This window comes from Glycine max, chromosome 1 (genome assembly GCF_000004515.6).
Source record: "Glycine max cultivar Williams 82 chromosome 1, Glycine_max_v4.0, whole genome shotgun sequence".
Lineage (NCBI taxonomy): Eukaryota > Viridiplantae > Streptophyta > Magnoliopsida > Fabales > Fabaceae > Glycine > Glycine max.
In genome coordinates this window covers 19,328,563-19,351,534 of record NC_016088.4, presented here as the reverse complement: position 1 = coordinate 19,351,534, position 22,972 = coordinate 19,328,563, and the positions used below count along the sequence as shown (strand labels likewise).

General features: G+C 36.3%; 1 protein-coding gene across 5 annotated transcripts; it reads left to right on the top strand.

The window, feature by feature from the left end:
• Positions 1-187: 187 nt before the first annotated feature.
• Positions 188-21,332, top strand: LOC121174894 (uncharacterized). 5 transcript variants are annotated; one of them, XR_005891497.1, is made up of 3 exons: positions 188-327; positions 1,229-1,342; positions 2,050-2,360. XR_005891497.1 is itself a non-coding variant. In XM_041015437.1 (2 exons), exon 2 carries the CDS (start codon positions 4,194-4,196, stop codon positions 6,423-6,425), a length of 2,232 nt encoding a protein of 743 aa, XP_040871371.1. In that variant the 5' UTR covers positions 201-327; positions 3,542-4,193; the 3' UTR covers positions 6,426-6,445. The 5 variants fall into 5 exon arrangements, 1 of the variants encoding a protein (XP_040871371.1); XR_005891498.1 differs by having other exon boundaries at positions 200-327; positions 1,240-1,342; positions 2,050-2,365; XR_005891496.1 differs by lacking the exon at positions 1,229-1,342 and having other exon boundaries at positions 190-327; positions 2,050-2,381.
• Positions 21,333-22,972: the final 1,640 nt, after the last annotated feature.

Sequence of the window (22,972 nt, the reverse complement as noted above, 5' to 3'; positions counted from 1 at the left end):
TGGCTGTGATTAAATTGTAGACTTACTCCCTTAAACACACCGTTTCACTTACAGCAACTCTCCAAACGTGGCTGCTTCATTTTTCTCCCCCCCTGAACATTGACGCAAACTGAATGTGAGGAACCTTACCTCAAGGGTACATGGGCTCTGACTTGTGAGATATGTAACTGTCTTGCTAGAAATTTTGTTATTCTCGATCGTTTTATTTTGTTGTTGCGTCGTCACTCTTTGCAACACAACGTGGTCGTTAACCCGAACAAAACACAGTCATCTTGTTCCAAAACAGTGCGGTTTTGAAAGGATTCTTCTTCTTCTCTTTTTCAACTTGTAAGTTTTTCTCTATTTTCTTGCTAGGGTTCCAATTCCTTTTTTACTTCTATATGTAATTTTGTCAGTGTTATTTCCTCTATATAATTGTTAATATGTTTAAGGTAGAAAATAAAGAAAACTAAAACAGAAAATCATATTCGATTCTTTTAAGGGAAACAAATTGAGGATTTAATTTTGATTCACTTCATGTGTATTTTTAGGCTATCGTTGAATCATGTATTGTCATTTAAAAAAGAAAATAGTTGAATACCTTTTGCACTAATTGAATAGGCATAATTAAGTTTTATTTTTGTTGTGGATTAAAGTAATACAAGATATTGTATAGAATTTGATTTTATTTAGGTGTGTATACTAAACACTACAATGGAGAACTTTGTATTGTTATAATCTTTTATGTAATATTGAACTCAATTTGAAAATTTGCTTATCCATGTGGTCCTGTTGATCATGTTGGAAACTTGCTCTTTGTGATATTGATATTTTGTTCTAGTAGTAGTTGTTTCTCTGCTTTCTTTTAAAGAATGATTAAGAGAAGGATGGTCAGTGCAAAGGAAGCATATAAGCACACTTCAAAATAACAGTTGTGGATGCATATTTAAGTTTGACACTACATTTTACAATAACTTTCACTAATACTGTTAGCTGTATTTTACATTTGTTTGACATTTGTTTTTTAAACTGTTATACCAATACAAATGGCAATATTATAACCATATGACAAATTGTAACATTTTGCTATTTTCACAATCATCTTTCTTCCTTCTACATTAATCCTATCTTTGTGTCGTATCGTATCTGTGTCAAGTTGTGTATAAGCTTTCTAGGTCAATGGTCTAGAAATTATCCTTGGTTATATTTGGCTGTTAAATTCATCAATGGAATCATTTGCTTCTTGAAGATGAATGGCAGGGAAATGGAGAAGGAAGAAAGATGATTGAAGATGTCATCTCAAGGAAAAGATGAGTCAAGAAGAAGCTCACCACCATAGGAAGTCATGGATAAGAGCTCGAAGGTAGGAGAAGATGAGTGGAGGGAGAGGGAGAGAAGGGACATGAAATTTTGTGCCTCAAATGAGGTCTGAACTTTGAAGTGTAATTCTCAAATGATCAAAGTTCAAAAAATACACAAACATGTCCTCTGTTTATAGTCTAAGTGTCACACAAAATTGGAGAGAAATTTGAATTTCCCTCCAATTGAATTTGTGGAGCCAAATTTGAAATTGAATTTGTGGAGCCAAATTTTGGAGCCAAAATTTCACTAATTATGATTAGTAAATTTTAGCTATGGTTCAGTTCACTAATCCAATATCAAGTCCAAAATTCTCCCCTAAGTATACTTAGGTGTCATGAGGCATGTAAAGCATGGAGGACATACACAAAATGTGACTATATGATGTGACAATAAGGTGTAGCAAGCAAATGCTCACCTCCCCTCTAAAATTTAATTGGATTGGGCTTCTCCCAATTCAATTAAATTTATTCCCTAACACACACATCATATATTCACTTAATGCATTTGAAATTATAAAACTACCCCTAATACAAAAACTAGTCTAGGTGCCCTAAAATACAAGGGCTGAAAAATCTTACATTTTTAGGGTAATTTACCTACATTTTGGAGTCCTAAATGCAAGGCCCAAAAATAATAAAACCTTAATATATACAATGATAAGTGGATTCATACTTAACTGATAAGAATCCTGAAACTGTTCAAATACAGGGACCTATGACGAGGAGTAAGACCAAGCAGTCAGTGGATACCCTCCACCAAATGGTAGCAGACATACTTAATAAGGTCCAAGTGGAGAAGGATGAAGGCCCAGAAGTAGAGGCACCACTAAACATATTAATCGTTGTTGAAGCCCAAGATTAATTTGAAGGCCCATACCAAATATGTTCTATTTTTATTAATAATTTTTATTTATTGTAATTTTGGTCCAAACTGTTTAGAAGGCCCATGTCTATTTTTATCTTTTTGTTCAGATACACCATAAGCATTGGTTTTTGTTTTCAATAAAAGAACTTTTGGCAATTTCATAAAATTTGGTGAAAGCTTCTCTCTGGGTTCCTTGTTGAACCAATCTCAGACTTATCAAGGTAATCCTTGTGGCGTCTACCCTGACTTATCTTCCTTCACTGGAAGTGACGTCATTCAAATCTCCGTAGCCTGTATCAAGCGATCCGCTCTTAGTCAGGATCACATCATCTGGTATTAGAGCTTCGGCTCTTGATGCAGGTTCTATCATATCCTATTCTTTTTCTTTATAATTTGTCCAGGTTCGTGTTTTGTCCTTGTTGTATTATTTGCGTTCTTGTTTGCGTCTTGTTTTGTTCTTGTTTGCGTCTTGTTGCGTTCTAGTTTTTGTTCTTGTTCTGTTATTTGCGTTCTTGTTCTGTTATTTGTGTTCTTGTTCTTGTTCTTGTCACGTTCTTGTTCTTGTTTCTTGTATCTTTCAGACTTTGTGTCAAAAAAAAATTTTGTTTGAACTTTGTTTTAGATTCTGTTACAATTCTGTTTGGGGGCAATTTGGCTTATTGGAAGAATTTAGGGGTTGAGTGGACTCTTGAATCTATGTGCCTATTTGCCTATTGAATAAATTTCCTAAATTATCCTAGAGAAATTTGAAAAGAAAGAACTATAAAAAAAAGTTGCAGAAATTTAAAAAAAATAAAGAAAAAAAAGTGGGTGTTTGATATTTGAACACGAAATTGAGGCAGTTAGAGGCTTTTTTTTGGCAGAAAATCGTGTACCAAATCCCCTTATCTAGATTCTCCTTTGAATTTTGAGCGTTTTGATATATAGTGGGTCTCAAACGGACAATCGTAGCAAAAGTTATGACCATTTGAAGTTTACTTGTCATCTTCGTTAAATTTGTTCTCTTCTTTTTTGTGATTAAGTAGCTTCTTTGTTCTTTGTTTATTCTATTTGTTATCCGAATAAAATCAGATTTGTTACTCAAATCAAATCAAATCTAATTTGTTATCCAAATCAAATCTAATCTGTTATCCAATCAAATTTAATCTGTTGTCCAAATCAAATCTAATCTATTATCCAATCAAATCTAATCTATTGTCCAAATCAAATCTAATCTATTATTCAAATCAAGTCTAATCTATTATTCAAATCAAGTCTAATCTATTATCCAAATCAAATCTTTTACTCAGTCTGTGATAATTATACTATCTTTCCTGTTATAATTTGATTCATCCAGGTACTTAAGAAGGAGTGAATGGTAAAAGGCAAGAGTGAAAACATCACACAAAAGCCTATATTGAGAGCATTAAACACGAGTGAACTACCATCAAAGAGAGAAACACATGAGTAGAGTGTGGTGAGGTCCTGAATCTTTTTTTTTTTTTTTAAATTACTGTAGAAGATTTTCTTCTTAATTTATTATGGCAGGAGTTGGTGATGGTGGTGGTGATTATCATCAACTGGATGGATCTCAACGTTTGTTATTGGATGCAATGACTACACAAATGCGACGTTTGTTGAACCGTAAAAATGAAGAGCTCTATGGACGAATGGAAGATTTGGAGAACCAACTGAATCAGAATACTGGAAGACATTATGGTGGTAATAGAGTGGGCAATGTTGGACCCAGGCAACACAGAATGGAGGGGCAGAACAGAATTGAGGGAGTAAAACTCAATGTACCTCCTTTCAAGGGTAGGAGTGACCTAGATTCCTACCTTGACTGGGAGATGAAAATTGAGCATGTATTATCTTGCAATGATTATACGAAAGAGCAGAAGGTGAAGTTAGCAGCAGCTGAATTCTCAGACTATGCCCTTGTTTGGTGGAATAAAAATCAAAGAAAGATGATGAGAGAAGAGGGGCGGGAGATAGATACATGAACAAAGATGAGAAGGGTGATGAGAAAGAGGTATGTCCCAACTAGTTACAGCGAAAGCATGCGACAAAAACTCCAGAGGCTGTCCCAGGGAAGTTTGACTGTGGAGGAGTACTACAAGGAGATGAAGATGACACTGGTGAGGGCTAACATTGAAGAGGAAACTGAGGACACAATGGCTCGTTTTCTGAGTGGCCTAAATCCTAACATTAGAGATGTTGTTGAATTACAGGAGTATGTGGAATTGGATGAGTTGCTGCATAAAGCAGTCCTGGTTGAACAACAGTTGAAGATGAAAATTGCAGCGAGAAGGAACTCATCCAACAATTTCAACCAGAACTGGACCAATAGATCCAAGAAGGAGGGAGGCAATACATCTAGTGCACATGGAAAGTCAGTAGTGTCCAGTGCTGAAACCAAGCATAATTCTGCTTCATCATCCAACTTTGGGACCAGAAACATAAAATGCTTCAAATGCTTTGGTAGAGGACATATTAGTTCTGAGTGTCCAACCAAGAGGACCATGATCATGAAGTCAAATGGAGAAATCACCAGTGAATCTGAAATCAATGAAGAAGAAGAGCTTGAGGAGGAAGCTATGCAGGGTGATATGCTAATGGTAAAAAGGCTCTTGGGAAGTCAAATGCAGCCACTAAATGACACCCAAAGAGAAAATATTTTCTACACCAGATGTACAATTAATGGTAAGCTTTGCTCTTTAATTGTTGATGGAGGAAGTTGTACCAATGTTGCAAGTTCTCGGTTGATGTCCAAACTGAATTTGGATACTCAGCCCCATCCTAGGCCATACAGACTTCAGTGGCTTAGTGAAGATGAAGAGGTAAAGGTGACTCAGCAGGTTGAGGTGTGTCTCACCATTGGAAGATACAATGATAGGGTGTTGTGTGATGTGGTTCCAATGGAGGCGACTCATATACTATTGGGAAGACCATGGCAGTATGACACCAAAGCAGTGCATGATGGCTTCACCAATAAGATTTCTTTCCAGCACCATGACCAGAAAATTATTCTTAAACCTCTATCCCCTAGAGAAGTGTGTGATGACCAAATCAGAATGAGAGAAAAGAGAGAACAAGAGACAGAAAAGAGTGAAGCACCAAAGAGGAATAGGAAAAAGAATAGTGATACACATGAGAGAAAGAGCGATACACATGAGAGAAAATTTAATTGTTTAGCAAAGGCGAGTGAAGTAAGGAAAGTGTTACTTGCTCGTGAGCCACTCTATTTACTATATTGCAAAGACAGTAAAATTTCTACTGATAATTCTAATGAGTTAACTATATATGTTTCTCCTAGTGTTGAACTCTTATTACAGGAATTTAAGGATGTCTTTCCCAAGGAGATTCCTCATGGACTGCCACCCTCAAGAGGCATAGAACATCAAATTGACCTCCTTCCAGGAGCTTCATTGCCTAATAGGTCAGCTTACAAAAGCAATCCCCAAGAGACCGAGGAGATTAAGAAGCAAGTGCAAGACCTCATGCAAAAGAGGTGGGTCCAAGAAAGCTTGAGTCCGTGTGCCGTCCCAGTTATTCTAGTGCCAAAGAAAGATGGAACTTGGAGGATTTGCACAGACTGCAGGGCCATCAACAACATCACGGTAAAGTATAGACATCCTATTCCTAGGCTAGACGATATGTTGGATGAATTGCATGGAGCTTGTGTTTTCTCTAAAATTGACTTGAAAAGTAAGTACCATCAAATTAGGATTAGAGAGGGGGATGAATGGAAAACAACTTTCAAAACTAAGTATGGGTTGTATGAATGGCTGGTTATACCCTTTGGGCTGACCAATGCCCCTAGCACTTTCATGAGATTAATGAACCATGTGTTAAGGGAATTTCTAGGAAAACTTGTTGTGGTTTATTTTGATGATATCTTGATTTACAGCAAATTCCATGATGAACATTTTGTGCATCTGAGACAAGTTTTAGAGGCCCTTAGGCGTGAGAGCTTGTATGCTAACATGGATAAATGTGTGTTCTGTATGGACCATGTAGTTTTCCTTGGTTTTGTTGCTATTTCACAGGGAGTACAGGTTGATCAAGAAAAGGTGAAAGCCATTCAAGAATGGCCAACCCCCAAAATTGTTGATAAGGTAAGAAGCTTTCATAGTTTGGCAAGTTTCTATAGGAGATTTGTTAGGGATTTTAGTACTGTGGCAGCACCTCTTACTGAGATTTCCAAGAAAAATGTAGCATTTAAATGGGGGGAAAAATAAGAACATGCATTCACTGCACTTAAGGAAAAATTGATGTATGCACCAATTCTTGCATTACCTAATTTTGACAAATCCTTTGAAATTGAGTGTGATGCATCTGGGGTTGGGATAGGGGCTGTTTTAATGCAAGAGGTACATCCCATTGCCTACTTTAGTGAAAAACTGAATGGGGCTATCCTTAATTATTCCACATATGACAAGGAGTTGTATGTGTTGGTAAGGACATTACAAAATTGGCAGCATTACCTTCTACCCAAACAATTTGTCATACATAGTGACCATGAATCCTTGAAGCATCTTAAGGGTTAAGGCAAATTGAGCAAGAGACATGCCAGGTGGGTGGAATTTCTTGAACAATTCCAATATGTCATCAAGTACAAGAAAGGTAAGTCCAATGTTGTTGCTAATGCACTTTCAAGAAGGTATGCCTTATTCTCTACTCTTGAAACTAAATTCATTGGGTTTGAGCACATTAAAGACTTGTATGACCATGATCCATATTTTTCTTCTCAACATTCTACATGTGTGCATTCTGCTCAAAATGGGTTCTTTCGACATAATGACTTTTTTAAAAGAAAAATGATTATGTGTGCTTAAAGGGTCCATGAGGAGATTGCTTGTGAAAGAAGCCCATGCGGGGGGATTAATGGGGCATTTTGGGGTTCAAAAGACTTTAGACATGTTGCAGGAACATTTCTATTGGCCGCATATGAAACATGATGTGCATAAATTTTGTGAACAGTGCATTGTTTGTAAGCACTCAAAATCTAGGGTCATGCCTCACGGACTTTATTCTCCTTTGCTTGTTCCTGAATCTCCTTGGACTGATTTATCTATGGATTTTGTTTTAGGTTTGCCTCGGACAAGGAATGGTAAGGACTCTATTTTTGTTGTGGTTGACAGGTTCTCAAAAATGGCACATTTCATACCCTACAAGAAGAATGATGATGCGAGCCATATTGCTGATTTATTTTTCAAGGAAGTGGTGCGTCTTCACGGACTACCAAGAAGCATTGTTTCAGACCGAGACACCAAATTCCTTAGTCACTTTTGGAGAACATTGTGGGGGTAAGGTTGGGACAAAGCTGCTCTTTTCCACCACTTGCCATCCTTAAACCGATGGCCAAACGGAAGTAGTAAACCGAACTTTGTCTTCTCTTCTTAGAGCTGTGATTAAAAAGAATGTAAAGAGTTGGGAACAATGTATGCCTCATGTTGAATTTGCATACAATAGGGTTGTACATAGCACTACACAACATTCCCCATTCGAAGTAGTGTATGGTTTTAATCCCTTGACTCCTCTTGATTTGTTACCATTACCTAACATCTCTAATTTTAAGCATAAGGATGCACAGGCTAAAGTTGAGTATGTGAAAAGATTGCATGTGCAGGTGAAGGCTCAAATTGCAAAGAAGAATGAAAGCTATGTCAAGCAAGCCAACAAGAATAGGAAGGAAGTGGTACTTGAACCAGGTGATTGGGTTTGGGTACACATGCGGAATGAGAGGTTCCCTAAACAAAGAAAGTCCAAACTTCAACCTAGAGCATATGGACCTTTCCAAGTACTAGAGAGGATCAATGACAATGCTTACAAGATTGATATTCCAGGTGAGTATGGAGTAAGTTCTTCATCTAATGTTGCTCACTTGACTCCATTTGTTGCAGGTGATGATTCTGAACATTTGAGGGCAAATGCTTTCCAAGAAGGAGGGAATGATAAGAATCCTGAAACTGCTCAAATACAAGGACCTATGACGAGGAGTAAGACCAAACAGTCAGTGGATACCCTCCAACAAATGGTAGCAAGCATACTTAATAAGGTCAAAGTGGAGAAGGATGAAGGCCTAGAAGTAGAGGCACCACTAAGCATATTAATCGTTGCTGAAGCCCAAGATTAATTTGAAGGCCCATACCAAATATGTTCTATTTTTATTAATAATTTTTATTTATTGTAATTTTGGCCCAAACTGTTTAGAATGCCCATGTCTATTTTTATCTTTTTGTTCAGATACACTATAAGTATTGGTTTTTGTTTTCAATAAAAAGAACTTTTGGCATTTTCATAAAATTTGGTGAGAGCTTCTCTTTGGGTTCCTTGTTGAACCAATCTCAAACTTATCAAGGTAATCCTTGTAGCGCCTACCCTGACTTATCTTCCTTCACTGGAAGTGGCGTCATCCAAATCTCTATAGCCTGTATCAAGTGATCCGCTCCTAGTCAGAATCACATCATTAACTCATAGGCCCGAAATCTACCCTAAGGCTCATGAGAACCCTAGGGCCTTCCCTTGCATCTCTGGTCCAATCTTCTTGAAGTCTTCTATCCAATGCCCTTGGGGGGTAGGATTGCATCATTCCCTCCCCCTTGAAAAGGATTTGACCTCAAATCCAGGGGTTCTTGAAACTTTGGGCTTCTTTCCTCAACACCTATAAAAAGAATAAAAACATATATATTAGTGGTGTTTGGTATGTTGGAGTAAGGTAAGGTTTGAAAACCCATTTTTTGAGCATCTTCCCATGAGGGAACATGGTTCAATAGAACTCAATGAGTGGTGCTACAAGTATAGAAAAATATGGGACAAACCTTTTGTAAAAGTTTGTTAAGTCATGGAAGCCCCAAATTTTTCTTATACTTGGTGGAGTGGACCACTCAGGAATGAACTTTATTCTCTTAGGGTTCGTGGGAATCCCTTGATCACCATTTAAAAAATTAAGGAAAGTAATGCAATAAAATATACTTTTTTTTTTATATTTTCATGTTGATTACTCCTACCAAAAAGTATGACAAACCTAAGGTGTCTCATATGAGCACCTAGATTTGTATTGAAACAAAAAATAAGAACAAACCTACCTAATGAGTCCCTATGTATGTGAATCATGAAGATGTTGGATGCATGGGTGATTTTACAAAAGAGGGTTGCACCACTCAACACATTCATCATACTACCTATCATAGGGATTTGGTGCCTCATAATACCTATTTTGGACACCAACAAAGCACAAGGATTTAAGCTCTTACGAACCAAATCCTTATCCAACAACTTCTTTACTTGAAGAATAATCTCAAGCCCAAGAGGTGTGGCAGTGCTAACAAGTGTCTTTTTACAAACGAGAAGATGTGGAGGTTTTCTAAGAGGGGAAGTTTCTTTAATGTTTGCCTTTATTGAAAAATGATTTTCCTTCTTAGCTAACCTCTTGGAGGAGACACTTACCTCTTTACACTCCTTCTTAACCATTAAAGGTTGTCTTTCTTCTTGGGGGTAGATTTCTTCACTAGATTCTTCCCCTTTTGCTTCTTCACTTTCACTAGAGGAAGGTGAAGTAGTAGTCTCATCTTGGCTACTATAAATATCTTAACCCCTCATAATCATGGTTTTCTTGGTGGGGCATTGAGAAGTAATGTGTCCTCTTCTAAGACATTTAAAGCACTTTTGATGCAATCCTACCCCGCAAGGGCATTGGATAGAAGACTCCAAGTAGATTGGGCTAGAGATCCAAGGGAAGGCCCTAGGGTTCTCATGAGCCTTAGGGTAGATTTCGAGCCCATGGGCTAAGTATGAGCCCGCTTATCTTTGTAAATATTAGAATAGGTTTTTCCTTCGTCTGAGCCTTGAATTTTGGCCATTCTAGTAGTATAGGGTTTTAGCCTTGTATTTCGGGGCATTTTGAGTAGTCTTTGTAGTAAGGACTTTTTTTTTTGTATTTTCATGTTTTTTGTCATAGGGGTGAGCTTAGCTATTATAGGGGGTGTGTAGCTAAGCTCTAGCTTCTCATCTGAAGGAGGTGAGCTTAGCTATTAGAGAGGTATGTGTAGCTAAGCTCTAACTTCTTTAGGAATCTTCTTAAGGAAGCTTCTCAAGGAGGTGAACTTAGTTATGAGAGGGGTGTGTGTAGCTAAGCTCTAGCTTCTCAAGGAAACTTCTCAAGGAAGTTTTCTCAAGAAAGCTTCTCAAGGAAGCTACCTAGTCTATAAATAGAAGCATGTGTAACACTTGTTGTAACTTTGATGAATGAGAGTCTTGTGAGACATACTTCAAAGTTCCACTTCTCTCCCTCTTTTATTCCTTCAATTTCGTACTCCCCCCTCTCTCTTTCTCTCCCTCTTTCTTTTCCTCCATTGAAGCATCCTTCCAAGCTTCTTATCCAAGGCTCATCTTGGTGGTGGAGCTCCTTCTTCCATGGCTTATTCCCTAGTGGATGGCCCCTCCTCTCACCTCTTCTCCTTTGTCTTCCGCTGCATCTCCATGGTGGAAAATCACCATTAAAGGACCTCATTGAAGCTCAAAGATCCAGCCTCCATAGAAGCCCCACAAGCAAGTTTCCATCAAGTGGTAATCAGAGCACATGAGCTTCAAGTAGGTGCTCCTTAAACGTCCATTAATTTTTTGCTTTACCTTCTCTTCCATTGTTGTTTCTTCATTTTTCTCCATGTGTCTCCTCACATGTCTTGTGCTAAATGTTGTTAACATGATTCTTTAGATTTTCCACCGATTAAACTTGCTATAAAAGCTAGATTTGATTTTCTATGGTTCAAATTTCTTGTTCTTGTTCTTGAACCATGAATTGTGTTGAGTTTAGGTTCCTTTGAGTTTTGTCATGTTATTTTTTGTGGCTGAAACCTAAACCATAAAATTCTTACAAAAATAAGTAGAAGAAAACCTCAAAAATCTAGAGTGACTTGTTCACCTATCATAGTTTTGTCATAGAAGTCATGTCTAGTCATGAAACTTGTCACATAAGATTTCTTATGTTGTGCTGAATTTTATTTTCTTGTTTCTTTGTCTAACTCATTTGTTCATGAGTGTATGAAATTCTTTTAGCCTATTATTTGATTTGAGTCAAATCTTTCATGTTAATTAGTCCTTAACATGTTCACGCAAAATTCTTAGAGAGTATTTGATTGTGAACCTTTTCTTGAACTTTTAGGTTTCCTTATGATTGTGTCTATTGTGAATTTGAGTTTTGGTGATTGAATTGCTGGCTGAAATGTTGATCCTAAGTGAATATTGAACTCCTAAAACTTTGGTAAACAATCCTAGTGAGTTCAACATACATAAGAGGGTTGAAAGTAAGCCCAAGGCAATCAATATACCATGCTTAAAAAAAATCGCTGGTGCTGGCAGCTTGGACATACAAACTTGTAAAAATTACTAAGAATTGGTTACTTCGAATTTTGAGCTGAAATTTTTACTGATTTTTCTAGACATCTGGAAAAAAGTTATAAAAAAAAAACAATTGATTTGGATAAAAGGAAAAAATACAAAAAAAGTCCTTACTACAAAGACTACTCAAAATGCCCCGAAATACAAGGCTAAAACCCTATACTACTAGAATGGCCAAAATACAAGGCCCAGACGAAGGAAAAACCTATTCTAATATTTACAAAGATAAGTGGGCTCATACTTAGCCCATGGGCTCGAAATCTACCCTAAGGCTCATGAGAACCCTAGGGCCTCCCCTTGGATCTCTAGCCCAATCTACTTGGAGTCTTCTACCCAATGCCCTTACAGGATAGGATTGTATCAACTTTATAGAGCTAGTCTTCTCTTGCATACTAGCCTTAGGGGGTTGCTTTTCTATTGTCTCCCCCTTATTATCTTTGGGCTTAGAAGGTGCCGCCCCTAAGATTCCTTGACCTTGGTCTTTCTTTGGATAAGAGTGAGGGCCATAAGATTTTGAAGTAGACTTTCTTTTATGTTATTGCTCTACCTTTATTTCACAATCTAGTTAAGCCTCTACATTGTCCTTCCCATGGAAGTATGAGAGGTTGATGTTAGCTTCTTGAGGCTTTCTTTTCTTTTCTCTCCTACGGGAGTTAGGTCTAAGATGTGACCTATATATGCCTTCCTTCATAATAGTCACGAAGTTCTTTACTTAGGCTCTTGCAAGGGTTATGACTACTATAGGAGGCATGTTTTTCTTTCCTTAATTCTTTTTGTATTTTTCTTCTTTTTTCTTCCCTTATTTGTTCCCTCTCATCTTGATTTATTTATACCCTCTCTTTTTCTTTTTTTTTCTTTCTCGTTTTTTTTTTCCATAACTTGAGGGAACTCAACTGATCTAAGATTCTAGATAGAGGGTCCTAATGACTAGCACCCTCACCATTAACACTAGATGAATGATGACTCATGTTGGTTCCTAAGTTGTGGTTCTTTCTTGTTGGGGGTTTGCAAAAGGTAAAAGCTAGGGTTCAAAAGAACTCTAGATAAGCGTGATAAGCAAGAAGAAAGTATTATGTAATATTAAGATAAACTAGGCGTGATTAGTAAAGAAAATAAGCTATGAAAGTAAGCAAGAAATTAAAGTGCAAGAAATGTAAACTAGGCGGATCCTAAGAGTGTTTGGATGACCACATTTAAGGCTTCTAACAAAACACTCACTATCCTAAGGGAAAAATTGCCTAAAATTATTACACACAAATGGATGTTTGGTAACCTATTGAAGGCTCCCAACACACTTCCAATGAAAGGCCTTTTTGTTACAAAATTACAAAAGAGTCCTTAATTTTTGTGGTTGTGCTCTCTTTGGTGATTCACTCAATTTGGAGTGCTTCTTAGTCCAATAGCTCTTAAGGTGGTTGGCCTCTTGCTTCTTGACTCAAATTCTTCAAGGGATGACATCAATCCTTCTTTCTAATTCCCTATATGGCAACTCACAAACCACGAAACAAAGAGACAAGCAATAACCAAAGACCAAAAAATGAAATGAAAGTTAAACCAATAGAGTTTTAACAAGACAAATTTTCAAGGTTATTCAACAATTAAAGCAATAACAAACACACAAAAGCAAGCTAGGACTCAAAGAGAAACCAAGAATGGCTTTAGAGTAGAGTAAAAAAAACTAAAAAAAATAAGACTCAAGAAGCCTCTAGTTTTGGCACTTGTTTTCACACTAATTTTCAATTGAAATTTCAGAACTATGATTGGTATAAAATAGGCACCAATTATAGAACAAATTTCGAGCCAAAACAACAAGTACGCTTCCCTTTCACTTTTTTTTTCCTAGACACTGACTTTTCCTGCCAAATTATGTGATTTTTAGTATTTTTTTCCTTTTATCCAAATCACTTGGTTCTTTTTTTTTTATTTTTTTCCTGATGTCTAGAAAATTCAGTAAATATTTCAGTTCAAAATTAGAAGTGACCAATTTCCAGTAATTTTTACAAATTCATATGTTCAAGTTGTCAGCACCAGCGAATTCAACCTAGAAATCAAGAGTAATGTTTATGTTGCTTGCTTGGATAATTACAATTTGTGTTTGTTTATGCTCAAATGTCTTGAATAACACAATTCAAGAGAGCTTAAGACTTATTTTGATTCACAAATCCAGCCACAACTCAGCACCACAACTCAATTTCTTCATAGGCATCATATAGGAAACTTAGAAAACAAAACAAAGTTCAACAACAAGACTACTTCTAGGAGTTGATTTAGAACATGTTATGAACTAAATAACATGCATGAATTAGACTCAAAATTCAAAAGATAGGCTAAGAATGACAAGAATACATGTACAAATGTATCTAGAATTCAATCAACAAAATCAAAATTCAACACAAACTTAGAACATAATGTGACAATTACTATGACTAAAATATAAGGGCTGAAAAATCCTACATTTCTAGGGTGCCCTACCTACATTATGGAGCCCTAAATACAAGGCCCAAAAATAATAAAACCTTAATCTAATATGTACAAAGATAAGTGGAAACTTAGCCCATGGGCCTGAAAAGAATTTGACAAACAAGAACAATTTCCTTTTGTCTAATTGTAGACTCTCCAATTATTTATGATTGGAGAGGATCCAAATCCATTAAGCCTTACACATGGCCATTATTATTGTCACCTATATTTCTAAGGGCACCCTCCAACTTACTCAATGATTCTCATATTTTAACTCAAAAATGTGCTTATGTGAAATAGCAGCTTTCTAATGCTCATAAAGAAAATGAGAAACTTAGAATAGACAATGAAATGCTTTTAAAAAAAAAAACTATTGTCTGTATGAATATCATTTCAATCTTTTTGGACAATTAAAACTGAGAAGAAAGACAACTACAAAAGGAGTAGTCTCTTTTAATCAAACTCAAATTAAAAATGAAAACAAAGTTTTGAAAGAAAAATTTGAGAAACTTTCAAAAGATTTAGCTAACTTTGTAGCTGGAACAAAACACTTAGATAATGTTAATTAGAATCCAAAGGATTTTTTATGATAGAACTAGTTTAGGCTTCAAAAAGAATTCTAAGAAAGTTTTTCAAAAGCCTAACAAAGTCAAAAAGGCCAAAAGGAAATGCTCCAACTATAACAGATGGAGACGCTAGACCTCAAAATGTTACAGAAAAAATAACATTCCCTTCAAAAAGGTGACTAACACACAAAGACCTAAGAAATTGTAGGTACCTAAGATCTTGCTACCTTCTGATGTAGGAATGTATACTCCACAACAAGAGGAAAAAGTTGTGGTTATTGGACAATGGATGTTCCAAGCATATGACAGAAGACAAAAGCAAATTCCTTTGCCTTGAGAAGAGAAAGGATGAAGGGTTTCTTGCTTTTGAAGATAACAGAAAAGCCTTCATCAAAGAAGTTAGGTAAAATAGGTAAACCAAACTCTTCTTAAATTGAAAATGTTTATTATGTAAAAGGTTGAAACATAATCTTCTAAGCATAAGCCAATTGTGTGACAAAGGCTATGAAGTTAAATTTGAACCCAATGCTTGTCTGATTAAAGAAGCATCAACATGAAATGTTCTATTCTTTGGTACAAGGGAGAGAAACCTCTATAGGATATGTCTAGAATATTTACCAAGCCAATATTGTTTAGCAGCCTTTGAAATTGATAAGTGGCTATGGCACAAAAGGGTAGGCCACCTTAACATGAAAACCCTTTCTAAGCTTTCTAAACACAACCTAGTAAGAAGCCTACCAAACATTAAGTATGACAAAGACAAAATTTGTGATGCTTGTGTCAAGGGTAAAAACACCAAATATAGTTTACACTCTAAAAGTGCAGTATTATCCCATAAAGTCCTAGAGTTACTACATATTGACATATTTGGACCAACCAAAACACTTAGCCTGAGTGGGAAAAGATATGGATTTGTGATAGTCGATGACTTCTCTAGATTCACATGGGTTTTATTCCTTTCACATAAGAAAGTTCAAAATGAAAAAGAATTTGAAAATTGTCTCTGTAAGGAGTAATCATGAGGGACAATTTGAAAAAGCTTTCTTTAAAAATTACTTTGGTGCAAATGACATCTCCCACAACTTTTCTTGTCCAAGAACACCTCAACAAAGTGGTTTTATGGAAAAGAAAAATAGATCCTTACAAGAGATGGCTAGAAAAGTTATTAGTGAGTCTGGTAAATAAAATTATTTTTGGGTAGAAGCTACTAGTACAGCTTGTTACATTCTATCAAAAAGGTTATGAACAAGACTCCTTATGAACTTTGGAAAGAAGGAAAACCAAGTGTATCATACTTCCACATTTTTGGTTGTACATGCTATATTTTAAACAACAAAGACAACCTTGGGAAGTTTGATGAGAAATCAGACAAAGCAATTTTTCTTGGTGTCTATCTTCTAAAGCATACAGAATCTACAACCTTTGAACTTTAGTTGTAGAAGAAAATATGCATGTTGTGTTTAATGAACATGATAATACACTTGAGAATAAAAGGATTGCATATCTAGAAGAAGAACTAGAAAGAAAAAAGATCAGCAAGTATACTCAGAACACTGCACCTTGCTTGTAAAGCCTAAAGAAAAGAGAACAAGATCTTTCTAAGGTAGCTCAGAAAGGCAAAGCTCAAAACAGAAAATAGAAGTTGATATGCTTAGAGACTGGAGATTTGTTTCTTCACATCCTCAAAATCTAATCATTGGAGAGACATCTTTTGGAGTCAAAACAAAAGCCTATCTGAACAGAGAAAGAAGAATATTGGTTTTTTTCTCAACCATTATGCCTAAAAATATTGGTGAAGCACTGGATGAAGATTCTTAGGTGACTGCTATGGAAGAAGAACTGAGTCAATTCGCTAAGAACAAGGTCTGGAATCTTGTTCTCCTTCTTAAGAATCAGTCACTGATTGGAACCAAGTGGGTGCTAAAAAAACAAGCTCAATGAAAAAGGAGAAGTGGTAAAAAACAAGGATATAATGGTTGCTCAAGGGTACAATCAACTAGAAGAGATTGACTATGAGGAAACCTTTACACCAGTAGCAAGACTTGAAGTTATCAGAATACTCTTAGCCTATGCAACACACAAAGACATCAAATTGTATCAGATGGATGTCAAGAGTGCATTTTTGAATGGGTTCATATATGAAGAGGTTAATGTGAAGCAACCATCTGAATTTGAAGATAAGAAAAAAAACTTAACATGTGTACAATCTTGTTAAAGCTCTATATGGATTAAAATAAGCTCCAAGAGATTGGCATGAAAGCTTGAGCTCATTCCTTGTTTAGAATGGATTCACCATAGGAATAATGGACGCTACACTATTCAAAAAGGCTCAGAAAAAGATTTATGTAGATGACATAATCTTTGGTGTAACCTTAGAAAGGATGTGCAAGGAGTTTTTTATCTAATGAAAGGTGAATTTTAAATGAGTATACTGGGTGAGCTAAAGTTCTTCCTAGGGCTTCAAATCATTCAGAAAGATCATGGGATATTCATCTACCAAGAGAAATACACAAAGGACCTACTGATGAAGTTCAGAATGGATGAAGCTAGACCTATGACTACCCCTATGTATCCTTCCATAACCATTGATTGGGATGAGAAAGGTAATAATACTCTAGAGAAAGAGTACATAGGTAGAATTGGTTCCTTAATTGTATTTAATTGCTAGTAGACCATATATTGTATTTGTTGTGTGTCTTTCTGCAAGATTTCAATCTTGTCCAAAAGTTTCTCATGTTACTAAAATTAAGAGAATTTTAAGGTACCTTGTTGGAACTACTAATCATGGCCTATGGATTGAGAAAGGGTCAAAGTTTGATCTTGTAGGCTATTGTGATGCTAATTTTATCGGTGATAAAGTAGAAAGGAAGAGCACCAGTGATGCCTATCAATTCATTGTAAAATCAGTGGTTTCTTGGCCATCTAAGAAATATATCATAATTACCCTATCAATCTCAACAACTGCTTGTTGCTCTTAAATCATTTGATTCAAGCAACAAATGTTGGATTATTCATTGGAATAGATGAATATTAACATCTATTGTGACAACACAAGTGCTATAAAATCTATCAAAAAAATCCAATCCAACATTCAAGGTCCAAGCACATAGATATTAAACATCATTTCACCAAAGATCATGCTCATAAAAGGAATACCAAATTGAAATCCATTGAAACCAAGATTCAATTACATGACATTCTCACTAAACCCTTGATTAAAGACAATTTCAAGTTTCTTAAATCCTGAATTAATGTTAAATGTATGACTGGTCTTTAGTTAATGCATGAAGTTTTGTGCATTTATTTTGTTTTATATGAAACAATTGCTTGGGTGTTAGTCATGTTTGATTGCTTTTATGATCGTGTGTTTTGCTTGATCAAATTGGGATTATTGATGTTTTTGGCCAAATGCTTTATGAGAAAACTATCCGTTGTGCACAACAGCTAGTTTATGCTTTATTTACCTTTTAAAATATTTCTTTTTTTTTTTCTATTTTCTTTTCTCTCTCCTACTCATACTATATAAAAGGGAACTATGAATTTTTTTTACTCTTACCTTTTTCTCTCAAACTTTCTCCCTCTCTCTCTCTCTCTCTCTTTTCAAACACTTTTTTCCTCTACTCTCTGTTCTTGTAACCTTTCCTAAGATATGGCTAAAAACAAAACCATTACAATCAAAAACCTTTCTAACTTATCCACCTTTGAAAGTTAGACTTCTGACTCACCCTCTCCTAAAAACCAAGACAAGCGCAAGGCAAAGTCTATCCATATTTATTTTGGGTCAGATTTTTAAGCAACCATGACCATCAAACCCCCTCATGTAAAAGGGGTTGTGATTGGAGGAATAAATTATGATGAAACAACTAGAAGTTTTTGAGGTGCAAGGAAAGGAAGATTATGTCAGTAGGTTGAAAAAGTCTCGCTATGGACTAAAGCAATCACCCAGACAATGGTACAAGAGATTCAACCAGTTTAGTTTATTGTCTCTCATGGGTACAACAAAAGTCTTTATGATTGGTTTATCATAGTAAGGTGGAGAATGGTTCATACATCTATTTGTTTCTCTATGTGGAGGGCATGACTATTGCATCCCAAGACAAATTTGAAATTTAGAAATTGAAGTCACTACTTAGCCTTGAATTTTAGACGAAAGATATGGGAGCAGTTGAAAAGATTTTGGGCATGGAAATTAGGAGGGATCATGCTCAAAATAAGCCTTTCTTATGTCATAAGGAATACATTTAGAAAGTGTTGAATCGCTTTGGGATGACAATAACAAAATCTATGTGTACTCCTTTGACAATGTCCATTCATCTCTTTGAACTCAATGCAACTCAATCAGAATCAGAAAAGGAATATATGTCTCATGTTCCTTATACTCATGCAATTGGAAGTCTTATGTATGCCTTGGTATGCACAAGGCTAGATGAAGCACAAGTAGTCAGTGTGGTAAGTAGTCAAACAAATATTTAGGTACCTCAAGGGTACAATAAATATTGGACTCATCTACCAAGGTCACATCTTGTGCACTTGTCGGATATTCAAATTCTAATTATGTTGCGGATTTAGATGCAAGGAGATCTATGACAAGTTATGCTTTCACAATCGGCAATTTTCTTGTTAGTTGCAAGGCTACACTTAAGCCTACAACTGCTTTGTCAAAAAAAGAGGAAAATATATATGGCTTTGGCAAAAGCAACGAAGGAAGGTATCTGGTTAAAGGGTCTTATCAACAATCTTTGGCTTCCTTAGGATAAAGCTATCCTTTTCTGTAATAATTTGAGTGCAATCTATTTAGCCAATGATCAAGTCCATCATGAAAGGACTAAGCACATTGACGTCTAATACCACTTCATTCGTACTGAGAAGAGGATCACTATAACACCTTGAAATATTACTAGTTATAAATCATTGTTTAATTGTATTTATCGTGTTATTTGACTATATGGTTGACTTGAATGAGTTGAGGTATGACTTGAATTAGTCATGTGTGAATTTCTTGATGTGGATGTTGAGTTATGTGGAGTTTTGCTGAACTAAGTTGAAATTATGAGATTTCAAATTTTACCCAAACCTATTTTAGTAAAATCAAGATCTTGGATTTGTTAACCGTTGGATCATCTTCAAATTTTGTCTGGAGCTTCCTAAGAAATCTTTTCATAGTATGACCATTGGGATTTTGAAAATAACAATTTTTGATGTCTTGCTAAGCGAGAAGGGCGTGCTAAGCGCAATTCCAACCCGTGAGAGAATTGCGTTGAGCGAGCCTTAGTGCAGAGGGAGTTGCGCTAAGCATGAATTGTCTCACTAAGTGAAAAAGTGGACTCCCTCTTAGCGAGATGAGCTTGCTAAGCGAGATCTGCAGATTATAAATACGTTCCTCGGCATGAAAAACACGATTTTTCACTCTCGTCTTCTCCAAAACGCCACCCAAAGCCTAACACCTCTTTCTCCACCACCCACGACCACCGGTGGCTGCTACGAGCCGCTGTTGCTTGCCGCTGAACCTCCACACCTAGAGGAACACTTTAATCTAAGCGGAATCCTCCTCAAGGATTTGGTGGAGAAAATTCCCCCAATCCTCCATTTCAAAGCTTCTCTTAGGTAATCTTGACTTCTAACCCCTTCTCCTAGTTAGTTTGAGTTCCTCTTAGTGTCTCTTGTGTGTTGGGTATTGTAATAAGATGTTTTTACACTTTCTTTGAAAAACCCTTGAGAATGAGACATTGTAAAAGTTATCTTTTTATAACATTGATGTTATTTTTGTAACTGTTAGTCGTTGTTTACAACTAACTTTTGTATAGAAAATTTTTCCAAAATGTATATAAATTCCCCAATTTATGGTTCTTTTTGGTAGGATTGTAAATAAAATTGCTTTATTTTGATCTCTGCTCAGTAGAAGCCTCTTTACATGGAATTAATGTTAAATTTTCTTTAATTTCAGGCAAAAAAGAGCTATTTTGAAGAAGTGCCAAAGGAGTCATCGCGCTCAGAGAGCTCAATGCGCTTAGCGAGCATCAACGGGAAATCCTAGCACCAGCACACTTTGCAAGTAAAAGGGAATCTGGAAAGACATCTGCTACGCAAGCACGCGCTTAGCGCATTATCAACTCACTAAGCGAGTTGTTTGTCGCTTTCCAGGCTTAGCGCGAGATTGGTGCTAAGCTCAAATTCACTTACTCGTGCTAAGCGCGACGTCAAGATCAGGAAGTCCTTTTTAAGCCTGATGTGCACAAAATTGAGGGGGGGGGGGGGAGCCAAGAGAACTGTTCACTACTCAGAGGCCTAAAGAGTTTGAATTTCAGAGAGAGCGTAGAGCAGAGCAAGGGGCCAAGTTTTCATCTTTTAGGGAGATTAGTGAGTTTTTGAGTGATTGTGAGATTCCTAGAGGTGGAGGAGACATCCCTACTCCTTTGTAAGCAAGCAATTTCTCTTGATTCCTCTTATTCAATGTAAAAGGAGCTTTCTTGCCATGAAAGGCTAAAACCCTCAATTGGGGATTCTTATTGAGTAGTTGATGTAAACTCTTTTTCATATTTAATTAAGGTTGTTTTATGTGTTCACTGCTTCTATCTATGCTTATTGTATGCATGCTTGTGGCTTGATCACCCATTTGTGTGTGTTGTTAGGGACTTTAGCATTGGGAAATGTACTGTTTCCTTAGAATTGATAGAGCAAGGACTGAATAACTGCATTGCTAGGGATAGTGTGCAGAGTTTTAGTTTTCTTTATTATGTTGTGAGTATAATGCTGTTTAAATTAGGCTAAGTTCAACAAGAGGGATCTACGAACGAAGTTTGATTTAAATTAGTCCAAACTCTGGAGGAATCGGTGTTTCATATTTTTGTCCTCAGCATAGAACACAGGAACATCTTTAATTAGAGAAACATCTTTAATTGCATCAACTTACTCAGTAGGAGGACCCAACGCCTTTAGATATCTATTTTCACACTTACTTGTTCTTGTTTATTGCTTTTACTTAGGATAGAACATACTTTTACTTTAATTCACAATCATTAATTTTTGTTTGCAAATGTCTGCTTACTTAACAAAACTTTGCTAAATGAACAAGTTCCCTGTGTTCGATACTCAGTTCATTCCGTTTTAATTATTTTACTTGGTGACCCGGTGCGCTTGCCGGTAAGACCACTCCCATATAAAAACAAGTAATACCAATTTGGAAGAGGGAGTAAACAAGTATTCTGGTCAAACAATGACCTTCACTGAACCCGGGTCACATTGGCATGATCGGAATTTTAAAATGATGTCTCTTTTTAGTAGAATCTTAAATACCCCTCAGCCCTTTATGTTTTGATAGAGGTATTTGACTCCGAATGTTGTCATTAACCTTGTTTCTGAAATCTATACTAAATTTCCTTCAATTTGGTATATAAAACCTTGCTTTTGGACTGACGAACGTGAACGAGAGAGGTACCTGAGCGACGCAAAGAGAAACTGACGTAGAGCTCACGATAGGTGAGGGGAGTTTATTATTGTTTACAGTTTTTAATACCATAGTTGGGGTCAAGGAACCTAACTATGGGGATGTATGCATGTCCCTGTTGCATGCTGGTTTTCAAGAAAACAATGTTTTTGACTAATGGGATGCGATATATTTATTATTGATGAATAACATTATTGTTCCTATTAGACTTGTGTTGTCTGAAGACCTGGAGAGTGTGAATCTCAGGCATGAACTATATATGTATATGTGGAGTGTGACTTACTAATGATATTTCTGTTGATGACATTAATTGATATGAGGTGACGTTGATGTTTATGATAATATTGATTTGAGATGATGTTGTTGTTGATGATTATGTCAATATGAGTTAATGTTGTTATTGATGATTATGTTAATATGAGATGATGTTGATGTTGAGAATGATATTGAGATGAAATGTTGATGATGTTGAAAATGCATTGTGATGATGTTATGTTGTGTATGTACATGGGGGTGCAGTGACCTTGTGGATATCCCTGGTGGGGGAAACAGAGTGGTTAAAGAATCTTAAGCATCTCTGGAGGGGGATGACTTAGAATCTTTAATTATCCATGGTCAGTGCATTAATGGTGCCCATGTTTCATACGTTGTATGTTGTGTATGTACATGGGGGGTGCAATGACCTTGTTGGATATCCCTAGTGGGGGAAATAGAGTGGTTAAAGAGTTTTAAGCATCTCTAGAGGGGGATGGGTTACAATCTTTAATTATCCACGATCAGTGCATTGATGGTGTCCATGTTTCATACGTTGTATGTTGTGTATGTACATGGGGGGTGCAGTGACCTTGTTGGATATCCCTAGTGGGGGAAATAGAGTGGTTAAAGAGTTTTAAGCATCTCTGGAGGGGGATGGCTT

Excerpts from the sequence above, each read along its gene's own strand:
- LOC121174894 (XM_041015437.1), top strand. The coding sequence starts at position 4,194 with ATGAGAAGGGTGATGAGAAAGAGGTATGTCCCAACTAGTTACAGCGAA.